General features: G+C 32.2%; 1 protein-coding gene across 1 annotated transcript; it reads left to right on the top strand.

The window, feature by feature from the left end:
- Nucleotides 1–259: 259 nt before the first annotated feature.
- LOC119609446 lies at nucleotides 260–27248 on the top strand. Its single transcript, XM_037964227.1, has 6 exons — nucleotides 260–468; nucleotides 841–983; nucleotides 20793–21000; nucleotides 21059–22785; nucleotides 25248–25257; nucleotides 25963–27248. The coding sequence occupies exons 1-6, from the start codon at nucleotides 398–400 to the stop codon at nucleotides 27197–27199; spliced, it is 3396 nt and encodes a 1131-aa protein (XP_037820155.1). The 5' UTR covers nucleotides 260–397; the 3' UTR covers nucleotides 27200–27248.

The raw sequence follows: 27248 nt of genomic DNA, 5'->3' as shown, positions 1-27248 counted from the left end.
CGGATTGATTTTTTGAAAATGCGAATTATTTTCATAATATTTTTAATTTGAAGTGTGTTAATACTCAGTATTGTAGTCTGAAAATACCTTTACTGAAATAATCATTCACACTGAATTTTAAATAATACATCATGTATTATTTTAAATTTTATAAATTCAGTACTTTCAGCATCGAAATAAGTATACAACACCTATTTTGGGATTCTTTCCCAATTATTTTACAAAAAATATCAATTTATAACACTTTTTTAAATAATGACAGACTTGTTAATTTTTAATAATTTAATGTTTCAAAATATTATAAAAACCAATAAAAATTTACAAAATTTTAATTTGTGCAAACATTAAAAGAAGTAATGAGAGTAAAATCAATGCAAAGTGAAATGTTATTTATATAATGAATTCTAAATCGCGGATAATTATGCCAAATGAAATACCTAAAAATTTGAAGCACCTGCATGGATTAAAGTGAGTACGTGTGTAGATACAGTGTACCAAACTATTTTTGACACACCACTATTTTCTGAGTGTTCTATGAATAGTTAATTGTGTTTCTTTTGAAGATACATGCATACATTCTTCTAAGATACATATTTACATATGTACATATGATCTGTAGGTTGTTTATTTTATTTTGTAGATTGATCTATTTATTGACCATTCAACACCAAATATATTTTTATTTTAAGGAGAAACATATTTATAGTCAAATTACTCCTGAAAATCTTGGTGTGCCAATACACTTTTGCATTGACACACTACACACTACATCGCACATGCTAGGAATTATTTATTCTTCTTAAACTTAATGCTTTAAAAATTTTTTTTTTTTTTTTTCAGAAATATTTTATTAAGCACAACAAAACCCACTAAATATATAGTGACATTGAAACCTAAAAGGGCGAGTTTAAAAACTCAAAATTTAGAAACACAAAAAGTCTTTATTAATGCCGATCATCATCGTAAGAGAAAGTCTCTATTGGGTACGTAAACTATTTTCTTTACATATTGGGGTTATACATAAATTGATTATTATCATGGGTAATTTTTGTAATAAGAACTTTAATGAGAGATTGGGTCAATTATGAACCCCGCTATTTCTAAACATGTTTAAATTTTAAACTTATTTTCTAAAGAGCCACTTACATACATAAATGGAAGGGTAAAATAAAAATTAACTAATTTGTGTCAAATTTCATCACAATTTATACCTAATTAATGTATTTGTGACTATGTATTTAATTTGTATTCCATGGGGGATCACTTATATGGTGGCTATTTTAAGACTTGGACCCATATATTCCATTTTCAATATCAACAGTGTCTATCAATAAAGAATATTTAGGCTAAACATCAACTCTTTAGATTAGGCCGTGATGGCCGATAGATGGGCGGACGTACGGACATGACTACATCGTCTTTACCAAAGGTTCGAAATTGCAGTACAATTTTGCACGGTTTTGTACACCGTTATACGCCCTTTCAAATGATATCTCCTATTGAATATATTACTTTTTTGCGTCTAAAGAACTTTCTATATATAATTTATTCAAGCCCATATGTACATCCTTTCTCCACTTGTAAACGTCACTAACTTTACATAAAATTTTTTCTGATACCAAGATTTAATCAGAACCTCATTGATCTGTCCTATGCTGAGACACTCAAATGTATACCATCGTTTTTTTATACCCACCATAAAAAAGATGTGGGGTATATTGATTTTATCATTCCGTTTGTAACACATCGAAATATTGTTCATAGATCCGCAAAAGTATTCTGGGTCCTTATTAAATTCTACGACGATTTAGCCATGTCTGTCCGTCCGTCTGTATGACTGTCTGTTGAAAGCACAATAGAGTCCGAACGAAATGAGCTAGAGGATTGAAATTTTCCACAAATATTCTCCATAGATAAAGTTTGCTTGGTATTGAAAATAGGTAATATCGGTCCATGTTTTCGGATAGCCCCCATACAAGTGTACCCCCGAAAAATAGGTTTAACGGGCATGTCTGTTTCAAAAGTGCGAGTATTGCGATGAAATTCGACATAAATAAGTCTCATATGATCCAAAATCTCCCTACAAAAGTTAATGATGATCGGTCCATAATTGACCCTAACCCCCATATAAGGTCCCTTCAGAAAATGACTTTAACGCTCATGACTGGATTAAAAATACGAGTATAGTGATGAAATTCGACACACATAAGTTTCACTGAAGCCATATCAAGTTTTATGTGGATCAGTCCATAGTTGACCCTACCCCCCACAAAGGGTCCCCTTTAAAAAATTAGTTTAACACTCCTTACTGGCTTAAAAATACTAGTATAACAATGAAATTTGACATAAGTAAGTCTCTTGTGATCCAAAACCTCTCTACTAAATTTTATATTGATCGGTCTATAATGGACCCTACTCCCCATATAAGGTCCCCTTCAGAAAATTACTTTAACGCTCATTACTGGCTTAAATATACGAGTGATGAAATGCAACACACATTAGTTTCAATGAAGCCCAAAAATCTCTCTATCAAACTTTATGTGGATTGGTCCATAATTGGACCTACTCCCCATATAAGGTCTCCTTTAAAAATTACTTAAACGATTATTAATGGCTTAGAAATACGAGTAAAGCGATAAAATTCCACACTCATATGGTTTATACGAGTTAAAATCTCTCTACCAAATGTATTGAAGATCGGATCGGTCCATAAGAAAATTACTTTAACGATCATTGCTGACTAAGGTGATCGACTCGGTTTTTCAACCGGTTTTTTCTGCTTTACCAGTGTCGGTTTTTTCTGCATGTTGATTTTTCGTATTTGTATTTAAAGATTACTTAAATTAAATTTGGTCCGTCAAAATTTTAAAAAATATCACTATCCTACCGAATTTCATGCGGCAAGGGTCGGGAAAAATTGGTCTAAAAAAATTTTATGAAATAATTAACCCTATCTCTCATATAAGGTCCTTTTCAGTTAATTTGATGAGTAATATCACCCTGATGTTTATAGGGAGCATTCCTTTTAAAGCATACGGTTTGATGATGGGTATATGCGATTCGGCACTGCCGAATATAACATCCTCACTTGTTAAGAGTTAACTTAATTTTCAAATATCACCCTGATGTTTATAGGGAGCATTCCTTTTAAAGCATACGGTTTGATGATGGGTATATGAGATTCGGCACTGCCGAATATAACATCCTCACTTGTTAAGAGTTTACTTAATTTTCAAAAATCCCAATATCCCTTGAATTAGTTTAAAGTTTAGTTTAAGCTTAGAAAATAAAAATAATATAATACAATATTTAAAATTGCAAAATTACTTGGTTCCTAAACTTTATTAATCTTAGATTATTTTCTTAAAATACTACACTGGTAAATACAATTAGAATGAGAGACGATAGTTTATAACACAAACAATATTGGAGAAATTATTTACAAATGATGTTTTTGGATAAGTGAAAATATTTCAATTATCTTCCTGTTGCTGTAACTTTAAAGCGGCATTTTGTCGTTTTTTCTCACGTTGTCTAAACATTTTGTTCTCATCCGCACACTTGGTGGTGATGGCATTTCTCACCTCCTTTGCAGTTAGCTGAGTGTGTTCCATTACCAAATGTATTATATCGGCCACTTTCAAAGGATCTAGTTGATTTTTCATGGGCTTATCGCAATCCATAAAGGCGGGTGAAGGTTTGCCAGTCAAAGTATGAAAAGCTAAAGTTTCACGACCAAAGACTTCCATTAGGATTTTGCGGGTAAGAGCAGCGCCTGACAAGGACCAGTTGATGGCCTGTAAAGCTGTTTTCGAAATCATAGTGCCGTTCGGTCCTATCACTACCATACCATATTCATTGGCCTCAAATTTGTCAACAATTTCAGTTTTTGTAGGTTTTCTGCTAATAGGTGTAGAGGTGGCTGATATTTTAATTCTTTTGTTTTGTTGTTCTTGGCGCTTAGGAGTTTGTGGTTGCAAATCGTTAGGTAAATCCATTGGTTTAAGTGGATCGAGGGGTTCTAACATGGGTTCTTCGTCCATTTTCTTTTGATAAAATGTTTCGAAATCCTCTTCGTTTATTTCAATATCATGTGACAATAATAACTCCTCCAATTTCTCGATTTCATCTTCCATCTGCTGTAGTTCTTCCACGTCTTTGACCATTCTTTCTATGCAATCGTGTTTGCTGGTTTCCCAATTTTCCAAAACTTTTAGTTTCATATCAAGTATTTTCGTATCATCTTTATCTGTTGAGACTAGTTTCTTTTTAATCTCTTCTGTTGAAGGTGTTTCCTTTTTGATTGGGAATAAATCCAAAAGCATAAGAGTTTTCTCAAAAGAATCATCTTTTGAATCTTCCAAGATGATATCCTCTTTTAAAGCTTCCATAATGCGTCTTTTGCGTATATTCTGCAGAGAAAATAAATCATAAATTAATAACTTATTTTGTGTTATAAAATTAAAATAAAAAGTGTTGTACTTACCACAGGATGTTGCATTACTTCGGTCATTTTACTACAAACTCCTTTAGGTTTTACTTGTTCGCTGGTAGTAGAGTGAATGTCTATTGTCCGTGATTTACTTTGTAGTTTTATACTTAAACTTGTATTAATGTCTCATTTTAGTTACTAAACAGGTGCTAATCAGCAATTTCTTACCCTTCATAGCACGTAACAGGTAACACAAAGACTTGTGCTACATATTTCATAGATCTTACTAAAGTTCTCGTGTATCTTGTGACTACCTACCTGTATAGACTGCTCTAACTAAGTGTAGCTCATAAAATTGCCCATAACCATAATTGTGGGAAAATCCTAGTTATTAGATTTACTAAATATATTACATCCTTCTGGGATTAAGTTTTAATACAACTCAACTAGTCCAATCAATTTGTTTGTGTATGCGTGTGTAGATACACGATCTATGTATGTGGTTTTCTAACGGTTGGTGCTGCTCTAGATACCATGTGCTTGAGTTGTGTTTATCTGAGGGGCTTTGCCGATATATATGTACATACCACACATTTAAGTTGAAATATTTCAATGGGACACTTAAGAAACATTGAACAGGGTACTTACTGCTTGTCTTACACACACACAAATCGCTTTCTTTTAAAATACTCGTACATTTATTGGATTATGGCTGGTGTTTCAATGGATTTGATTTTAAGTTGAAAAAATAAATATTGTGGAAAAATTTGTATTGGAGAAATAAAAAACGTTTACAATATAATATAAATCAGGTATAAGTAGATTTTTAACCTTGCAATATAATACTTTCCATTTGCTGCGTAAAGACACACAAGCACTTTGTAGCGTAATCTTTTTGTGGCAAACATTTGCAAATTTAAAGTAGAAGGAGAGTTCGCTAAATGAAGGCACAATTATTTTAGATAACAATAGTGGTAAATAAAAATTATAAATATGTATTGTAAATTTATTGATAAATTACAAATTAGAATCAAAGTCCTAAATGATATGACTTTAACAAGATATTTTTTCAAAAGAAATTTGTCTAAAAAATATCCTTTCATAAACGTCATCATGCTAGAAACGTTGCGTAACACTTTTAAGTTTCAATAGGTAATTGGTGTGCTCTCATAAAGAACAACATACCAATCGCTCGTAACCCTGCCAACAAAGTAAGTATTTAAAGTACTATTTACTAATATTCCCTATAGTGAATGTTTTCCGCTGTCTCTTTAGCAGTCAAATTTTCGCACTTCTTAGCTCATTCTTTAAACAGTTATTGCATTTTTTTCGATTTTAAGGTATGAAAAGCTGTAGAATAGGGTGGGTCGAAAGTCACTCATTAGAATTGAAGATATCTCAATAACACTTCAAAAAGTTTTTATCTAGCAATGTCCCTCTATCTGTCTACTGAAAGCTCGATAGAGGACAAACGCATTGTGGTTCCAAATCAAAATCTAGGTGGACAAAATTAAAAATCTGTAACTTCTAAATTTGGAAAAACGTAGTTTTTTTCGGAAGCTCATCCAATTTAAAAGAGGTTTTCAATTGGACCTTTTTTTACCCACCATAAAAAAAGATAAACCCCCATCTTTTTTGATTGATTTTGTCATTCCGATCGTAACACAACAAAATATTGGTCATAGACCTACAAAAGTATATCGAGGGACTATATTCAATAGTCGCTATCTCTCATTTTTATGAAAATGAGATTTTGATGGCAAAATATTCAGCAAACTATCGCGCATCAGTGATATAAATTTCAAAGAAAAAAAATATTTTTTGGCAATTTTATAGCATTTTTTAAATTTCTCTATCTTAAAAAAAGAAAAATTCTGAATGCAAAACTCTCTATCTTATCCAAAAATTGCTTCAAACTCGATCCCTTTGGATAATTTTCTGTTGCAAAACAAGTCTTCTTAATAATTTGGACATGCTGAACACAAATCCGTCAAAATATTTAAAATCGGTCTAATAGTTTTTGAGATATCGCTCATTATGATACTAATTAAATAAATTTTATTGTCGTGTTTAACCATATAACATTGATTTTGGACCAAAACATTATAATCTGTTGCTTTTTCAACAATTTGGTTTGTTTTCCTCCATTAAATTGTATAAAATATAATATTTATTGATTTTAATTCAAATAAAAATTTTATGTTTCCATGAAAAACTCTCTATCTGTTGGTTGAATGAACATTTTCGTAGAAAAATAAGCTCTATCTGATATAAATTTGTGAATAATTTTGTAAATAATGCAAAAATTAAAATTCTTTTTATATAATGGTTTAGAATATGGTCGTAAAAATATATTGTAAAAGAAAAAATTAAAAAATCTTCACGAACTAGCGAAATAAACAGTTTTTTTGCTCTCCTGAAAACTTGTATTATTTTAGATAGAGACTATTGAATATAGTCCCTCGATATATATTCTGGGTCCTTATTAAATTCTAAGACGATCTAGCCATGTCCGTCCGTCTGTCTGTTGAAAGCACGATAGAGTTCGAACGGAATGAGCCAGAGGGTTGACATTTTCCACAACTATTCTCTATAGACAATGTTTGTTTGGTATTGAAAATTAGCAATATCGGTCCAAGTTTTCGGATAGCCCCCATACAAGTGGACCTCCGAAAAACAGCTTTAACGGGAATATCTGTTTTAAAAGTACGAGTATAGCGAAGAAATTCGAAATAAATTCCATATGAACCAAAATCTCCCTAGCAAATTTTATGAGGATCGCTCCATAATTGACCCTACCCCCCAAATAAGGTCTCCTTCGGAAAATCACTGTAATATAGCGGTGAAATAAGTTTCATATGAGCCAAAATCTCCTTACAGAATTTTATGAGGATCGGTCCATAATTGACTCTACCCCCCATATAAGATCCCCTTGGTTCTGGCTTAAAAATAAGAATAAAGCGATGAAATTCGACTCACATAAGTTTCATGCGAGTCAAAATCTCTCTACCGAATTTTATATGGAGCGGTCAATAATTGTCCCTACCCCCTTATAAGTTCCCCTTCAGAAAATAACTGTAACGCTCATTACTGGCCTAAAAATACGAGCATAGCGATGAAATTTGACATACATAAGTTCCATACGAGCCAAAATCTGTCTATCAAATTTTATATGGATCGGTCCATAATTGAACCTACCAATAACTTATAAAATACTATTCAGTTTTTCAATGTAATGTCATAGGAACGAGTCAGTACTCAGAGCAGTTGTGAGTTACCTGTGGAATTTTCTAATATTTTTATACTATTTTTTTACCAAATTATATAATATAATATATATTATTATATATATGCAATCAATATGTAGCAACATTTCTTGTCTATATACACCATTATCATACGTCTTATATTCCTGAAAATGTTAATTTTTATACCCTCCACAACCATCACTGGTAATATAAGTTTGTAATTTCGTGTGTAACACTAAGAAATATTCATCTGAGACCTAACAAGGTATATATACTCAGAATATATATGCCTTGTGAAATTCTGAGTCGATTAAGCTATGTCCGTTAAAACTATCTTATATATCCACCATCAAATCGTATGCCGTAAAAGGAATGCTTCTCTGTAAACATCGGGGAGATAAGGCTTAAGTCGTAAAATTCGTTTCGAATTTCATTGCTGTTCTTGTATTTTTAATTCAGTCATAAGTTATTGGCTCCTATTCTGCATTTCAATTCGAATCGAAATTTTCTCCGTTTGGCAACTTTGGTATTCTGCATTTTGGTCCGACTCTCCGCCACATAAACAACAACAACCTAGGTACGATCGTAACGCAGAATACTCACATTCGTAAAGCATTGAAGCGAATTGGAATTGCTTCTTCTTTTTCTTACGATTCAGTTTTTTGTTGGAATACCTTTTTTCGATCGTTGCGCAACTGAATGCGTAAACGTAATCGAAATACAGAATAGGGGTGATTATCTGAAGGGGAACTTATATGGAGTAGGGACAATTATGTATGCATTGATTATGTATGTATTTATTTTATTAGCTATGGTCAGTTATAGACCAATCCTCATAAAATGCGTAATGAAGAATTATAATAAAAAGCTTTATATAGCGAGTACAATGATGAAGTACTCATGGACGCTTTATATATGAGGGGTAGGTTCAATTGTGGACCGAACCTCAAAAAATTTTATAAAGACATTTTAGCTTGTATGAAACTTATTTTTTTTCAAATTTCATCGCTTTACTCATATTTTTAAGGGGTCCTTAATTGGGGGTAGGATAGGTTACCGACCCATCCGCATTAAATTCGGTAGAAAGATTACGTTTCTATAAAAGTTGCTTACATCGAATTTCTATGCTATACTCGTATTTTTAAGTTAGTAATGAAGGGGACCTTATGTGGGGGATAGGGTCAATTATGGACCGATTCCCGTAAAATTTGGTAAAGAGATTTTGGCTTTTATAAAACTTATTTATGTCAAATTTTATCGCTATACTCGCATTTTTAAGTCGGTAATGAGTATTAGTGTAATTTTCTGAAGGGGAACTTATAAAGGGCGTAGGATCAATTATGGACCGATCCCCATAAAATTTGGTAGAGAAATTTTGATGCATATAAAACTTATTCATGTCGAATTGCATAGCTGTACTCGTATTTTAAGCCAGTAATGAGCGTTAAAGTCATTATCTGAAGGGGACCTTATATGGGGCTAGGGTCAATTATGCACCGATTCCCATAAAATTTCATAGGAAGATTTTGGCTTATATAAAACTAAATCATATCGAATTTCATCGTTATATTTGTATTTTAAAGTCAGTAATTAGCGTTAAAATCATTTTCTGAAGGGGACCATATATGGGGGGGATGGTCAATTATAGACCGATTCCCATAAAATTTGGTAGAGAGCTTTTAGCTTATATAAAACTTATTTCTGACGAATTTCATCGCCATACTCGTATTTTTAAGCCGATAATGGAGTAGGATCAATTATGGGCCGATCCTCATAAAATTTTGTAGGGAGATTTTGACGCATATAAAAGTTTTTTGTGCCAATTTTAATCGTATTTTTAAAATAGTTATGACTGTTAAAGCTTTTTTTCGGGGGGCTACTTGTATGGAGGCTATGCAAAATTGTGGACCAATATTGCCCATTTGCAACACCAAACAAACCTTACCTGCAAGGAATATTTGTGGAAAATTTTTACACACTAGCTATTTCCGTTCGAACCCTCGCGCTTTCAAAAGACAGATGGACGGACGGACGAACAGATAGACGGACATGGCTGGATCGCCTCAGAATTTAATAAGGATCCAGAATATATATACTTTTGTGTTACAAAGGGAGTGACATCTTTTTTGATGGTGGGTATGAAAGAGTGAAGGCACATTTCCAACCAAAAAATAGCAAAAATCCAAAAGTATTGAAATTTTTAAATGGAAAATAGTCCTTGTTTTGGCCCATAAATAATATTGATCAGAAATAAATTACGACCAATATTTAAAAAGAATTTAAATTTTTAAATTCCTCTAACCTGTTAATTATATAGTAAAAGACAAATAGTACATGCAAGCATGTTTATAAGACCTAGTCGAGTGTTTTCAAAAAATACAACAATCTCTGAATCGGATGGGATACAAAAAATGACACGCGTTTAATAGCACACAATCCTCTTTAAAAAACCATATTGCAGAACTTAAGATATTGCCACACCGAATCTATGCAAGCTTTCGATTTCTTCCTATCACGTCACAATTTCGAGTAATTCACTATTTTGCTTAACCCTTATGGGACCCAAATCTCAAACATTATTTCAAATAATACTTTTTAATAAACTTTTAATAGTATTGTACTTACAATATTTACAATATTACAATATTTTATTAAGACCATAGGTAGAACCATCTGTTATAAGCGGTTAAACTTGAAAAACTTTGAAAAAATTGTGAAATTTTCAACTTTTTTTGTAACATTTGGATAATATTTATGAAGCTTATGAGATATTTGTTCAATACTGTCAATGAGGGTTGGATACACTTCTAGCGAAAATATATTTAATATTTAGTCCATGAATGATCGACCAAAAAACGGTTATATGATGACAAAATTATTTAGCTAATTTTAAAAAATTTATCTTTTTTTTTTGTTTTTTTGCAAGAATATTTGTGGGTTTATAAATATCAAAAATTCTACAATATGATATGCACATCGCGACATCCTTATGGTAAATTTTACTTGTTATACCATCCACCACCTTCAGTGGTGATAGAAAGTATATATAAGTTTGTCATTCCGTGTGTAACACCAAGAAATATTCATCTAAAACCCAACAAAGTATATATATTCCGGGTCCTAATTAAATTCTGGGTCGATTTAGCTATGTCCGTCTGTCTGCCTAAAACACTAAGGAAACGAAATAAACCAAATTCACAAAAAATATTCATTGTTGTCCTGAGCAGTTTGGTATTGAAAATCAGCAAAATCGGTTCACAATGTTAAAAGTTATGAGTAAAAATTTCAGACTACCTAGAAAAACATACGGTTTTTTCGTAATTCTTAATTCGTTTTCTCAGAAACCACAAAAGATAATTCGATGAAGGGATCAATTATGTTGAAAATCAAAATAATGGATCCAAATTTTCCCATAGCCCCCGTACTAAGGTAGATATTTCCGGAAATGGATTTTTGTTAATAATTTCATCAAAAATATCGGTATCAACTCAAAATTTGCACATATAAATATAATATTTACAAAAATCGTACTACCAACGTAGATTTGTATAGGACCACAATTGGTCATAGTTCCCATATAATGCTCACTTCCGAAAATCACTCAAGCGCGCATTTTTCACTGATAAATAAAGCTATCGAGATAATGCTCGACATGAATATGTTTTATGTAGATATAAATTACTCTACGAAATTGTTTTCGAATCAGTTCATAATTGGCCATAGCTCCCATATAAGGTCCACTTCCGAAATCACTTAAACGCGCATATTTCATTAATATATAAAGCTATCGAGATAAAATTCGAACGAATATGTTTTGTTATGTATCAACTACTATATAAATCCTTTTCCGGACAGGTCCTTAATTGGTCATAGCTCCCATATAAAGTCCACTTTCGAAAACATTTAAACGAGGCTATTTCATTGATAAATAAAGCTATCGAGATAAAATTCGACACGAATGTCTCTTGTGTATCTCTCAATCACTTTACGAATTTGTTTCCGGATAAGCCTGTAATTGGTCATAGCTCCCATATAAGGTCAACTTCCGAAAATCACTTAAACGCACATAATTTATTAACTAATAGAGCTATCGGGGTAAAATTGGACGTGAATATGTTTTGTATATATATAAATCATTATGCGAAATTATTCCCGGATCGGTTCATAATTGGTCACAACTACCAATAAGGATCATTTCCGAAAATAACTTAAATGCTCAATTTCATTGACAATAAAAGTTATCGGGATAAAATTCAACTTGAATATGTTTTGTGTATATGTAAATCAATATACGTATTTTTTTCCGGATCGGCCCATAAATAGTCATAGGTCCCATATAAGGATTACTTCTGAAAATCACTTAATACCATATAACTCAATATTAAATGATTATATCCGGATAAAATTCGACATGAGCGTATTCTGTGTATAGTTAAACTATTCTGCTAAAATGTTTTCCAAGTGATCCGTTATAGATCGTAGCTTCCATATAAGGCCAACAACATCGTTTAAAAGGCCTTTATCCGAAAATCACTTAAAATAAATTTTTTTTGACAACATCAAAATAAGTTCCATATATGCATAAAGAAATTACTAAATGATAGTACCCTCACTACGGAAACAAAACTTATGCCGAGTTATCTAAAATCTAGATAGTTAAATGTGTTTTAATAAAAAGTAGCTTGCTGGTGGAGGGTACTTGAGATCTGGCATGGCCGAATATAACACTCTAACTTGTTATACCCTACACCACTTTAGTGGGGAGGGTATATTGGGTTTGTACTGATGTTTGTAACATATTCAATATTCGTCCTAAACCTACCTTAAAGTATACCAATCGGCTTTGAATCGTTTTCTGAGTCGATTTAGCTATGTCCGTCCGTCTGGCCGGCTGGCTGTCCATGTAAACTTTGTGCGCAAGGTAATTGGATGAAATTTGGCACACACGCTTTTTTGACCTAAGGACGAAGCCTATTGAAAATGGTTAAAATCGATCCGTTATTTCACCTAGCCCCCATACAACAGAACCACCCGAAAAGGGCTTTTGAGCTCATAATTATGTTAAATATACCTGTAAATTCGTTTATCTGGGAAACTAATGAAACTAAATTCTTCAAATTTTGCACGAAGAAATTGAATATTCATCTGAACATTTTGGAGGAAAAAAGCGGACTTTCATATGGGGGCCTAAAGCCCCCATATGAATTAAATAGAAAAAATCGTATATCTGAGAAATTATTAGAACTAGAATCTTCAAATTTTACTTAGAGAATCTTGACATTCATCTGAACATTTAGAGTATAACGGGCGGACTTTCAATGGGGAACTTGGCAAATCCCATATGAATTAAATATAAAATTTCGTTTATCTGAGAAACTAATAGAACTTGATTCTTAAAATTTTGCACAAATTACTTTAATTTTCATCTGAAAATTTTGAAGGAAAAACTAGCGGGCTTTCATTTCTGGAGCTTGAAGCCCCCACATAAATCAAATAGAAAAATTCTTATATCGTATATCTTTAAATTTTACATGAAGAACTTTGACATTCACGTGAACATTTAGAGCATAACGGGCGGACTTTCAATGGGTGGCTTGTCATAACATATACACAGAGAAAACAGATTCATTGTGACAACCGAATTTGTTTCCAATCGAATTCAGTCGGTTCTCACAACTATGCCATAATTCGATTGTAATTACTGTAAAATTCGTTTACTATTACTGAATATATGGAGTACACAACTATTTTAAATTATTATTCGGTAATCTGGATTGAAATTATCGGTATACGCAACTGAAATATTATCTATTGAAAACCAATTTGTGGATTATGTGTATTTTAAAATAAATTTTATTTTGTTTAAAACATTTACAATAAAATATGAATATGTATGTATGTATGTATGTAAATACAAACTTATAAATATAAACCAGCAACATTTTCCATCTTGTTTTGAGATTTTGATGGTATGTACTTGGGATTTTGCTCTTCATACTGTCCAACATTTCCAAAGCTACCTTTCCACGCTTTTCCGCTGCTGTAAAATGATTAAAAATTATTGAAAATAACCACAATAGATTTTAAGATATATAATGGACTAAACATTACCTTTTTTTATCAGCATTAAGTTATCTTCAAATGTAATTAGATTTTTTTTAAAATTATAAATTCGTTTTATTTTATTTATTTTTGTTAACGTCAACTATAATTATCAAATAATCGGTTGTGAACACCGAATTTGGTTAAAGGAACCAAATAGTTTTTTAAATAATTTTCCCAATTGATAATTGGTTGCAATGATCAATATTTTTTACTTTCTACTGATTTTCGGTTACAGCGACTAATATTTGACGTTCTAAAGTTTTAATCCTAAATAAAATTCGGCTGCATTTACTGAATTAACAAAAGAATTTAATAACCGATACAATTCAGTTCAAATTATTGATTTGGAAATTGTTAAAACCACAATTCAATTATTATTATGGTTTTTTAATACTGAGTATAGAAAATCGGTTAATTATACAGTTTTTCAATAACAGCGATACAATTTTAATTAATTTAACTAAATATTTATCATGGTAACCGATTTCCAATCGATCTGTTTTCTGTGTGTATGAATTAAATACAAAATTTCGTTTACCTTGGAAACTCTTATATTCGTCAAATTTTTCATAGATAGATAGAAATTGGTGATACTTGCAATAATTTGCTTGACATCTCTCATATGTAACATATTATATATCTGGAAAACTATTGTAGTTAGAATCTTTAGGGTAGCAAAGCACACTGGATATAGCTAGTGAAAAATAAATCACATTTAATATTCATAACTGGTGTAGGGTATCATATGGTCGGTCACGCCCGACTATACTTTCTTACTTCTTTACTTTAATAAAAATTCCTTCTCACACATACTAATACACAGTATACACACTTATAAAATTAATAAATATTTTTTATGCCAAATAATCCTTGTTTTAGTTGTTGTTGTTTTTGCCAATTTTGTCCACATCTTAAAATTTTACTTTAAATTTTAACAAAAAATTTAATTTAAAACACTTTTGCGAAAAAAGTAGACGTGATGAAATTTGTTACCAGACATGGATTTAGGTGCAATAAATCTATCTTAATCAGTCATTAAAATTTAAAAGAGCGCAAAAAAAAAACTTTTTTGCAGACCAGTGTAATTTTACATTTCGAAGATATACTAATATGAGTCCCCATAGCGCCGTTTCATATGGTGTCTATTTTCAAAACTTATACGTAAATGGTTAGCTACGACCATGGAAAAATTTGCCTTGGCCGGATCAGTCATCTAGAAATATCAGATTTTTTCTAAAAATCTTTAACTTTCCATGAAGTAGCCACACGCATATGTATACTAGAATTCTGTATTATTTTGGATCAAAAGAGATTATTTCTGGAATTCCAGGTACACCAACAATACATAATTTTTTTCCAAACACAAACAAAAAACACAATTTGCAGATTCGCTAAATGCTCAGTCACAAAAAACTACCTAACTATATAAGGAATATATTATGGACCTTAACTAACACATATACATATTGGAGATTTTTTGTATATTATAAAATTACTTTAGATAAAGGCAATGACCATCTTTCATTTGAAATTCTGAGTGATTTTAACAATACTTACGTTTAAGAAACACAATATCGAATGCTTAAATCTTTAGCCACAATTTGGGAAATACCCAATATTAACTTATCATTATACTACTCCGTTGGTATTTTATAAAAATTTCCAATACTAAACAAATTCGCCAACAGATGTTACAGAAAACCAATTGACTTGTTGCTCAAGTAAAAACCAATTGTCAACAACTAAAAGTAAATTTGCATTCCAAGAAGGGTCATAATATAACCCTCATAAAATCTCTAAATTCGTACTTTAAGCATTTTAAGTGTATAGTATTAGTCAGCAGGTAGGTAAAATATTAATCCATCGCGCAAGAGGAACCCTAAATTTCGGAGTATATAAGTTGCGAATTGAGTGCTTCAACTAAACAGTTTTAAATTAACAGTGAAAGTGATCAAATCGCGAGTGAAAAAAAGAAAATAAATATGTCCTCTAAGGCGAAATCAAATTCTCAAGAAATCTGCCGCATGTCCTGGTTTCTCATAGAAATGGACGAAGGTCAATCAAATGGTGGCAAAATCAATGGACGAATTATCTATGGTGTTATACATTCGATAGATATAATAGACAGTGATTCGACCTACATGTATATCAATCGTAAAGTTCGTTTTAACTGGAACCATGCCATTATAGAGGGCAGAGTAAAGTTGGCCTCCGATGATCGTTTCTTTGTCGAACAACAATTTAAAAATTTGTCCAAGAGTAATGAAGATGCCATGAAAAATTTGAGTCTATCGAAACGTTTTCTAGTGCAGTATAACAAAGGCGCCGGCACAATAGTACACGCCATTGTCCATCAAAAGGAAGTTGTTTGGCCAACAGATGATTTTGAAAATTCAAACATAAAAGAGGTTCTAATACGTGATGGCAAAATACAAAGAATGGCCACTGTATTACATGTCAATGATTCCGATGATTTAATGCAGAAAGAGTTAGATGTCCTTAAATCAAGATGTTTTGATAAGGTAAGTTTTTTATTTTTTTAAGTAAAATAAAATCATATATTTAATATTAAATTTATTTACTTTTTAGGCTTTCAACGATCCAAATGACAACAACGATATTGAACAGACACCCTGGCTTTTAGTACAATACAGCAATGGACCTTCTAATGTCATCTATACCATTGTGCATGTGGCCGCCACTGTTTGGAGATCAACAAACCTCTATCCTAATCTTGTGGTATATTTATCAGAAAATGAAACTGTCTACCAGGCAATTATTATACGCAAAACAAGGGATCGTAATGAACTAGACACTGAATTGCGTAAACTCAAAGACTCCTGTTTAACATCTAAATTTCCTCTCGCTACATGTGTAAGTAAAAAATGAGAATAATTTCTATAACAATATGTTAGTTTTAAAATGTAGTAACGTTTAACCTTTGCCCTAATATAGTCAATGGTTTCTTTACAGTCAACGACAAAGTTTGCTTTGCCTCCCGTGGATCATCAGAGTTTGTGTGCCAAACCCATAAATGTTGTGGAACTTAAACGTGATACATTGCAAATAATCAGAAACTAACAGTGATGGATGAAATTTAATTTGGTATTTAAGAAATTGTTTGACAATAAAAAGTTGTAGTAGTATAAGAATAAAATTTAAAATATATGCAAAAACCTTTAAAAGGTCCATAAAAAATGATAGTTTTAAAATTTTATTTATAACAAGCTTAATCGGGCCCTAATCTGCCTTTAAAATTTAAAAACGATTTTGGTGTAATTAACTAAAAATTTAAACGCCATCTATGGGATGAAGAAAAGGTCTTCTATCTAATCTGAAAATGCCCTGCTCTAGCCGTTAAGAGAAACCATTTCTTGGCAGTCAATCAAGTGCCGGTAGAGGTAGAAATATTGGCTAAGAGTCTTTCAATCTCTCTTTTCTTCAGAAGATTCTATGATCGAAGTTTATCTCTCGTTTTATAAATAAGCTACACGTCAAAGTACCATCATTAAGCTTGAGATTTCGTCATAAATAAAAAAGTACTGTAGGATATACGATGGAGATATCCGATATGGATATAGTAATGGAAAATTGAGTCGAATGTTTGTTTTATACTTTTTCCCAAGTCCCAATTTTTAAACAAGAAAATTGATGAAGTGATACATTTATTTTTCTAGTCCCATACAGTCGGTCCCTACAAATAGGACTTTAGATACTTTAGAGTTTCCAACTACTTATTCTTACTTATAAATGCAGAAAATCACGTCTTCTGTTATAATGACTATACCCTAATTTACAGTCATCATACTTACCAATCATGATCATCAGAGTAGAGTAGAGACTAGGAATGCTATCTTGGACAAAGTAATGTCGTGCTGTACGTGAACAACTGCCGTGTTGGCCTATTTCGTGGTGGTCTTTTTCAACCACTGGGTGAGCGACGGCTCATCGCCGCCCCATTATGCTTCTTACACGCAGGTGCCGAGATTTGGTTCTTACTCACAGTGACTCACTGTGGTAAATTTGGTATGAACAGAGTTTACTCTGAACATATCTGGACAAGGAAGGAAAATTCAATGGTATTACTTGTATAAGATACTTTTCATCCATCACCATTCAACCCTGCACACTTCTCATTTATCCAGCACACTCATAAGAGAACAACATACGACAGACTCACTCTAGGTATAGGGTCGGATGACTTTCGTACACCCCTACATCCTGTATCGTATACAATTAACACCAACTCATTTCCAACGCTTAGTCCCACAGCCACTCCTCTGTGGGGTATCTGTTGTCATTCGGCAACAGCACCGAACTTTTCCCGAAATATAGATTTCACCGTACGTCTTTTAACCGCAACTTACTCTACCCGCGAATTTGGATTTAAATCACAGCCACTATGTTGATCCAAAGGAACCTCAACCAACAGACCAGCTAGGACAAGTCCTGCGGAAACTGGCCACCCGTAGTGCCATATTATGGGGTTCTCTGGTCAGATCCCATGTCAAATCATTCCAAGGACTAGCAGAGGAGTGAAATGACATTACCAGTTTATAGTCCCGGCAGACTAGAGGTACTGGTAGCACCTCTTTACCCCGGAATTGCAAAACACTAAGATGAGGGTCTTTCATCAAGGAAACTTGCCCCGGGGGGCTACTTTGGACAGTCCAATATTGTAAGGCTTCTTTAATCTATGCAATATTAAATGGTGTATTTGGTTTTCTTTGAGTCTATATCGGACATGCGAATCGCTGAAGTCTTCTTAATGACAAGCTTGAAATCAAATTTCTAGAAATCAGTCTGCGTGTATGAAAAAGTTATGTTATTAAAAGTTAATACGTATAAGTTAATACCAACCATTTAATTATTATACCCTCCACCACCATCAGTGGTGATAGAGGGTATATATAACTTTGTCATTCCGTGTGTAACACCAAGAAATATTCATCTGAGACCCAACAAAGTATATATATTCTGGGTCCTTATCAAATTCTGAGTCGATTTAGCTATGTCCGTCTGTCCGTCCGTCCGTCCGTCCGTCTGTCTGTCTGTCTGTCTGTGTAAAACACCCTCACGTTAAAACGAAGCAATATAATTTAACCAAATTCTCCAAAAATATTCATTATTATCCGGTACAGTTTGGTATTGAAAATGAGAAAAATCGGTTCACACCGGGAAAAGTTATGACTCAAAATTTAAAACAACCTCGAAAAAAATAAGCATTTTTCACACATTCTGATGTAATTTTCTCGAAAACTATGCTAGATAATTTCATAAAAATCACCACACATTCGTTTCTGCACAAGAGCCTGACCCATGCTAAAAATTAAAAGAATCGGTCCACAATTTCATATACCTCCCATACAAAAGTACATATTCCCGGAAAATGGTTTTTTGTTAATAACATCCGTCACAATGTCGATATCTTCACAAAATTTTACAAAATAAAATCTTATGTCGATACAATTCATTCAGAGAAAACCTTTTTTGGATCGGTCCATAATTAGACATACAAGGTCCCCTCCCAAAAATCACTTAAACGCTCATAACTCATTACTAAATTAAGATATCCACATAAAATTTGGTACAAGTATTACCCATATGCAGAAATATTACTGTGAAATTTTTCTCCGATCGGTCCATAATTTGTCATAGCTCCCATACAAGGTCCCCTCCCGAAAATCACTTAAACGTGCATAACTCATTACTTAATTAAGATATCCATATAAAATTTGGTACAAGTATTGCTTATATGCACAGAAATATTACTGATAAATTACGGTCGGTCCATAACTGGTCATAGCTCCCATACAAGGTACCCTCCCGAAAATCACTTAAACGCACATAACTTATTACTAAATTAGGATATCCATATCCATTGGCAGAAGTATTGCTCATATACAAAGAAATATTACTGTGAAATTGTTTTCCTATCGGTCCATAATTGATCATAGCTGCTACACAAGGTCCCTTTCAGAAAAACACTTAAACGCACATAACTCATTACCAAATAGTGATGTAAATAAATACTATTTTTGTACATAAATACTATTTTTGTACACATAAATGTTATTTCAAAATTTTTCACGATCGGTCCATTCTTGGTCATAGCTCCCATACAAGGTTACGTCCCGAATATCACATAAACGCACATAACTCATTACCAAATATTGATATCCATACATTTAGCAAAAATATTGCTCTCATATACATAAATTACACTATAAAATTGTTTTACGGTCGGTCCATATTTGGTCATAGCTCTCATACTAGGTCCCCTCCCGAAAATAACTTAAATGCACAATATATCTTTATACACATAATTGGTCATATCTCCCATACAAGTTTTTTTTTACGGAAATTTCTTAAACGCACATTACTCATTACCAAATAAAGCTATAGATACAAAATTTGGCACAAATATTAGTTTTGTATACAAAAATTATATTTCAAGATTTTTTCACGATCGATTCATAACATGGGTGCGGTCGGTCCCATACAAGGTTCCCTTCAGAAAATCACTTAAACACACATTAGTTATTACTAAATTACGATATAGATACCAAATTTGACTGAAATATACCTTTTACGTACAGAAATTTTGCTTAAAGAATTTTTTACGATCGGTCTATATTTGGTCATATCTCCCATACTAGGTCCTGCCCCTAAAAGTGCTTTAACCGTATTTAACTAGTTGCATTATCATTTTGTGTAGAACAAAATTATATATATGTATTTTGAAAGTCCTTGAATCTTTCACACACATGCATACATACAAACTACTAAGCGCTATAAAAATATAAAAGAAATTGGCGTTTGTTTTAAGTGGTTTAAATCTTGGGATTCTTCTATTTAAGACATGAGAAAACTTATTTCTACAAATAATTGATCAATTAGAAAAGTATTAATATAAAAGTAGCTGGTGGAGGGTATTTCAGATTTGGCTCAGCCGAATATAGCACTCTAACTTGTTTTTAGATACATTCTATCTCTTTTATTTATAGACTCAAACTTTGTTCTAAGGGCACCGGCATTGGAAAAAATAGACGAACAATCTGAGAAAAGCACATCATCTATAGAAACTGAAAATTGCGAATTAAAGTCAAAACAATCTATTACGAACATTTATCGTTTAAAAGGAGGTTGGAGTTTGGTTAATCGAAAAAGTAGCAAGAAAACCACAAATGAATATAATTCTGCTAATGATAATGGGTGAGTTTGAAATATAATTTAACAAAATTCTAGTAATAAGTTCCGAATTTTCTTAAAGGCGGCAAACAGATGACGTTGAAAATAATATTATAGTTAATGAAGACACAGAGGTAAATAGGGAAGGAGTCTCAGATCAGATAGAATCTTCTAATACAACTACAAAAATTGATAATGAAAATATCAAAGAGTCAGAAAAGGAGAAGGAAATTTCAAGAGAATTACAACCAGCTACAAATAAGATTGATTTGAATAAGAATCTTGAAATAAATCAGCCAACTGCTATCGAAGGAAAAACGATTTTGGATACAAATTATTCAACGAATCATAAGTTGGAATCTGAACTAAAGAGTACATCTGCGAAAACATTGATAACATCATCCTTTATTACAACTGTGCTTGACGAAATGGTACCAATTTCCGAAAAACCTATCTTGTCATCATCTTCTACAAAATGTGAATTGAAAGATCTGATTGCAATTTGTGGAAAAACTAATAAAACAAATAGTCAGTGTGATTTGCTTGATATAAATTCAAACGTTGCTGAATTAGCATCCGATTTATTTTGCATATTAGCTGACGATAAAGAAACTTGTAAAAGGATTGAGGAACTAGAAATACAAGTAGAGCACTTGCATCATGATCTTAAAGATCTTCAGAAAGAGCTAATGCCACTTGATGATCTGGCTAAATTTAGTGTTCTTTCTAGACAGTTTAATGAAGTTAACGCTCTCTTAACAGATTTAAAATTAAATTGTTTAAAATTGCAAAATATTGAAAGAAAGAGAAGTAAGGAAAGTATACTTGAGGAGATGGCACATTGTTCTCAGCGAAATAATCAACCAGCAATGGACATTCCATTCTACGATTGCAATGATGAATATTTTTATCCACCTGAATATTTGGAAAATTGCAATTGTGTTATATGTCACAGATCGCATTTTTTACCCTCTGAAACCGAAAGAATTGAGCATGACCCTGAATATCATATCGAAAAGCGACCCAAAATACACGAACGACCCAATTCTGAGAGTATTGGAGGTTTTGAATATACTCCAACAAATTTTGCCTGTTGCCAACCCTGTCAGTTATATAGAAATTTCTATACCGATCAAATATATTCCTCGACAACTCCCGAAAATTTTGAACGACCAACACAGCACTATAATACCAAGGGATTTTCAAGATTTGAAGGTGATAAATATGATGCTGATTGGAGTACCTCTCCAGATAATTCCATACAAAGTACAAGTCCAAAGCCTTATAAACGATTAATTGAAGAATCAATACAATTTAATTCGATTCCATCATTAAAACAAGACAAACAAAACAATAATAAGAAAGTATCACAACGCGGAGGAAATCATTCTATAAGAAAATCATACAGCACTAAAATTAGACACTCAGCTGGTACGGAAGTATTATCAAATCCATTATCTTATGCTGAAGAAAGATTTCAAATCGATAATCTTTCAGTTTCAACTACAGAATGTCCTACAATAACAAGCAACTTGTGCAAAGCAATCTGGAGAATTGTTGGCAATATAAAGAGTGAAAATATTGCTTTAGCAGTATTTTTAGAATCAAATAATTTATACTACATTAATGTCTCTATTACACTGACGGGACAGTGTTTAGGCTGCCTTTACACTAATGAAGCGGCATTTCAAGCGGCTAAGAAGAAAAAATTATTTGATAATTTTTTAACATTTTTCGTTTTGAATTCTGTGAATACTGTGGAGCAAAGAGATACAATTTTGGGTCATTCGTTTGAATTTATTAATGCAAGTGATTAAGATATTTGTGAAAATATTAGATTTTTGAGATATGTATTTTGTTTTTGGAAAATGTTTGTAAAAATTGTGTTATTTCCAATCACCAAATTAAAACAAGCAATTTTAAAACATTTTTTATATGTGAACAATAATTTTAGTTTTTTTTTTTGCTCCTTAAGGGGGGTTTGCAGCTATACCAAACTTCTGGAAATTTTCATAATAAGTTCCATATGGTCGGTCACGCCCGACTATACTTCCTTACTTGTTTCCACTGTATTCAATCGTTTTGACTACACCTTCAGCAATAAAAACAAGTAAGAGTGTTATATTCGGCTGTGCCGAATCTTGTATACCCACCATCAAAACATTGTCGAAAAGAAATGCTTCCTTATGAATAAATTTTGATATTTAAGAATCGATGCTTTCGTTATTAGGATAAATTATGGACTGATCCTCCTAAAATTTGGTAGAGAAATTTTTATCGAATTTTATTGCTGTACATGTATTTTTAAGGTAGTAATAGCGTTGAAATAATTTTCTGAGAGGGACCTTATTTGGGGGGGGAGGTTTGGACAATTATGGACCGATCCTCGTCAAATTTTCTAGAACGATTTTGGTTTAGGCTAGTAATGAGCTTTAAAGCCATTTTGTGAAGGGGGCCTTATATCGGGGTAGGGTCAATTATCAACCGATCCTTACAAAATTTTGCAAAGCGATTTAGGTTCCTTATATGGGGGATAGGGTTAATTATGGACCGATCCTTATAAAATTTTACGATGATATTAAGGTTCCTATAAAATATGTTCATGTCGAATTTCATTGCTATAGATGCTTGTTTTGGACAGTTATGAGCGTTAAAGTCATTTTCTGAAGGGGACCTTATATGAGAGCTAGCCGAAGTCGTGTTTTAAACAGACAGACAGACGGTAATAGCAAATCAAATTAACGAATAAAGTAAAAAATTGGGACGAATACGGTCGAATTGTCATATGGCTTTTCAAATAGTCTTTAATAGGGGTACTTTCTATAGTAAATTTCTATTAAAGTCAAACGTCAATTTGATCAGTGGAATGTTGGTAATTTATACGATAAAAAACATTTACTAATTTCGATGTTTGAAGATTTCAATTCCAGATCATTTATTACGACAACTAGGAATCAGTTCATCATCACTTTATGAATCGATTTGATGAAATTTGGCACATACCCTTCTCTTGATCCAATAACGAAATTTGCTGAAAATTGATGAAGTCGGTTTAATCGTAACCCCGAATAGTGCGTCCACAAAAGTTGACACAACCTAATTTCTCATAAGTCAAAATGATAATGAAAATTTTCTTAATAATCGACATTTCTAACAATCACTAGTGTAGGGTATCATATGGTCGACCATGTCTGACTATTGATTATTAAATGTTAAACAAATATTTGTTTAATAATTACTAATTTTAAATATGGAGGAAAATATATCTTAGATGAACCAATTTATATTTTACACTCAAATAAAGTCTTCACTTAGTTAATTGTCCAATCTGCCTGCTGTATATTACTTTGAATCTAATAGATTCAATCTATGCGTTCACTCAGAATACGTACCATAATACTAAGTACATATTGAATTGAAAATCATATTGAATTGAAAATCGTTAGGGCACTGGCACACGTTCAATATATATTGATCAATTTGGATCACGACCCATTTTAATGGATTGATGAATACCTCGGGTATGCTACACGTTCAATATTTTTTACGTCAGTATTTGCAATATTTTATGGTATACGGGTCAGCAGATGATTAAACGAATGCCTCGAAAATCCGGAATTAACACAAATGGTTGTATCATGAGAAAAAAGTAATTTTCTGTTATATTTTTTAACAACTTTTAAAACAATATTTCATTGTTATTTGTTTTATTTTATTTATTTTTCCAAATTTTATAAAAGTATCGTGATTGATATCACAAAACATGCTACACCTTCAATATTTATCACGTGATCCATTATAAATATTGATAATAATTTTGGATTTCACAAAATTGGGGTTTTCTGTGATATGGAATACGATCCATCAATATTACATGCTACACGTTCAATACATATCACAATACAGCAAATATCACGATATATATTGAACGTGTGACACTGCCCTATCGTATACATATCTCGCCCACTTTCTTAATTCAGTTTCCAGTGCGCCGAACGGTTGTTCTTTCGTCAGTTTAACTTCCTCGAGTTCCCATCGCTTCGCTCTTTCGTTGCCGATAGAAGAGTATTCGGTAAAGGCTGCCTTACAGCCAGAAGGCTGAATGCAAATATGTTATTTGTATTTCCTGTCTGTATTTGTGTATAGCCTTCTACTTAATGTGTACAAAGAAGTCCACGAAATTAGTAAAATATATCATGTTAAAATGATGACATAAAATCCTATTGTTTAAGTTAGTTTTAGCCTTCTAATCTCTTACTTTTCAATGTAAGTTTTTACAGGGTAAGTTAGAACGCTTTAATAAACGCAGTGTGTCATAGTGATACTTAAGCTTCATTTCATGTCTATGGATCTTAAACAAAGCGTCCACAAACGATTGATTTCATCATGTAGGTGGAGATTCTAATTTACTTTTCTGTCAAACATACACTTAAGAACTTTACTCCGTCGATCATCTGTAGGTATTTTCTTACACATGAAACAGGGTTTAATGTACTCTTAAGTTTTCGTATTTCTTATAAAATGTCAGATTTCTGGCTTCGCCAGGTCAATTGAGTTCAGCTTAAGGCCATAGTCAGAGACTGTATGGAACTTTCATACAATTCTTAATCGTAGATGGAAATTAACTTCGATTTATATTAAATTGGGACAAAGATTTGTAAATGAAAGATTGACATATTTCTTTTTATGGCAAATAAAGTAATTGCGAATATTCGTTCTGTATATTAATAACAAACTTCTATCTTAAGAAATTTATTTTAAATTTATGGCACTTACTTTGATGGAGAGTGTGTAGGATTCGACATAACCGAACTCGTTATTTGTTTATTCTAATTTCCATTTATTGACTATTGATTTTTTCCATTTTATTTTTCAATAAATTTTAATTGACACTAGTATATTTTTAAAAGCAGAAAAAACAAAAATCTTATCTTTGTATTACTCCACTCCTTTTGAACGCAAATAAAAACAGTACTGATGAATTAGTAAAAGACACTATAACTCAATGCAACATGTTAAAGAAGTTGAAACTATCAAACAAAAAACTGCTACCAATTTAAATACCACTCAACTTACAACGAATTACAAAATGCTGGAACCCAAAGAAACCTATGCCCGTATACAGAGTGTAAGAGTGAAAAATTTAGAGCAACAAGTTTATATGCTGCATAGAGAACTGCAAAGAATTCGGGAGAGAATGTTGCCAAAGGAAGATCTAATAAGGTTAAATAATATTTTGGATAGACTAAAGGAACTTAATTTGGTTTTAACAGATCTTAAAAATCACTATAATAACATGCAGCAAACTACTTTGAATAAAAAAGAAGAAAGTATGACGTATAGAGTTAGTCCTTCGGTCCTTAACCATACACAACATATTCAGCAAAGTGAAAATCTATTAGGTACGAGTCAAATGGAAACTGCCAGTGGTACTAAATATATAAAATATTACCCAAGGGAAAATGCTGGATACGATCAAAGACATTCTTCGAAAACAACTATCGAACAAGAAAATAATTCTAAGCAAAACCAAATAAATGAAGAAGATTCCATACATGAAGAAAACAATGAATTGAATGAACCCTTTAAAACTTGCAAACAACTTATGGATGAAATAAAACCACCAGGCAGCATTTTGGGAAACTATTTAATGAAATTGCAAGATTTTCGAACTGATCCGGAATTGAGACGTAAAAGATGGGAGAAAAAACAACAAGAAAGAATGCAACAACTAGAGAAACAAAAAAAATTGAGAGAATCTTTTGAGAATAAAGGAACATCAACAGAGGGTATTGAACAGAACAACACTAATTATTCTAGCTCTACCATGCAAGACTCATCTGAACAGCAAAAGGATGTTATAAAAAGTAGAATAGATATCTCCTACAACCGACCAATTAGTGAAACTGATTCAGGTTTAGCTTCTGATTTGCCATTAATAAGAAATAATCTTTCGGATGTAGTATACGAGATCATAAACGATATTGAACGGAATTCCATAGCTTTAACTATTGTTCTAGAAAACGATAATGTTTCTTTAATTACCAGTGGCCATACGTTGTCCTGCTTTTTTGCCACTGAAGAAGCCATACAAGAGGCTAAAGAACAACATTTATTTAGAGAGATATTGACATTTTTTGTAGTAAATGCTGAAAACTCCGACTCGCAAAAGGATCGTGTTTTAGGACATTCATTTGAGTTTATTAAATTTGATGTTAATTAATAACTGTTTGTTATTTCGTTTGTAAAATACATATTTTTTTAGAAATTTA

Source organism: Lucilia sericata, unplaced genomic scaffold (genome assembly GCF_015586225.1).
Source record: "Lucilia sericata isolate MDLA Ls3-8-SP2 unplaced genomic scaffold, ASM1558622v1 Contig000023F_arrow, whole genome shotgun sequence".
NCBI classification, from domain to species: Eukaryota; Metazoa; Arthropoda; class Insecta; order Diptera; family Calliphoridae; genus Lucilia; species Lucilia sericata.
Note: the sequence above shows the minus strand (reverse complement) of the source record. Positions and strands in the feature narration are given on the sequence as shown.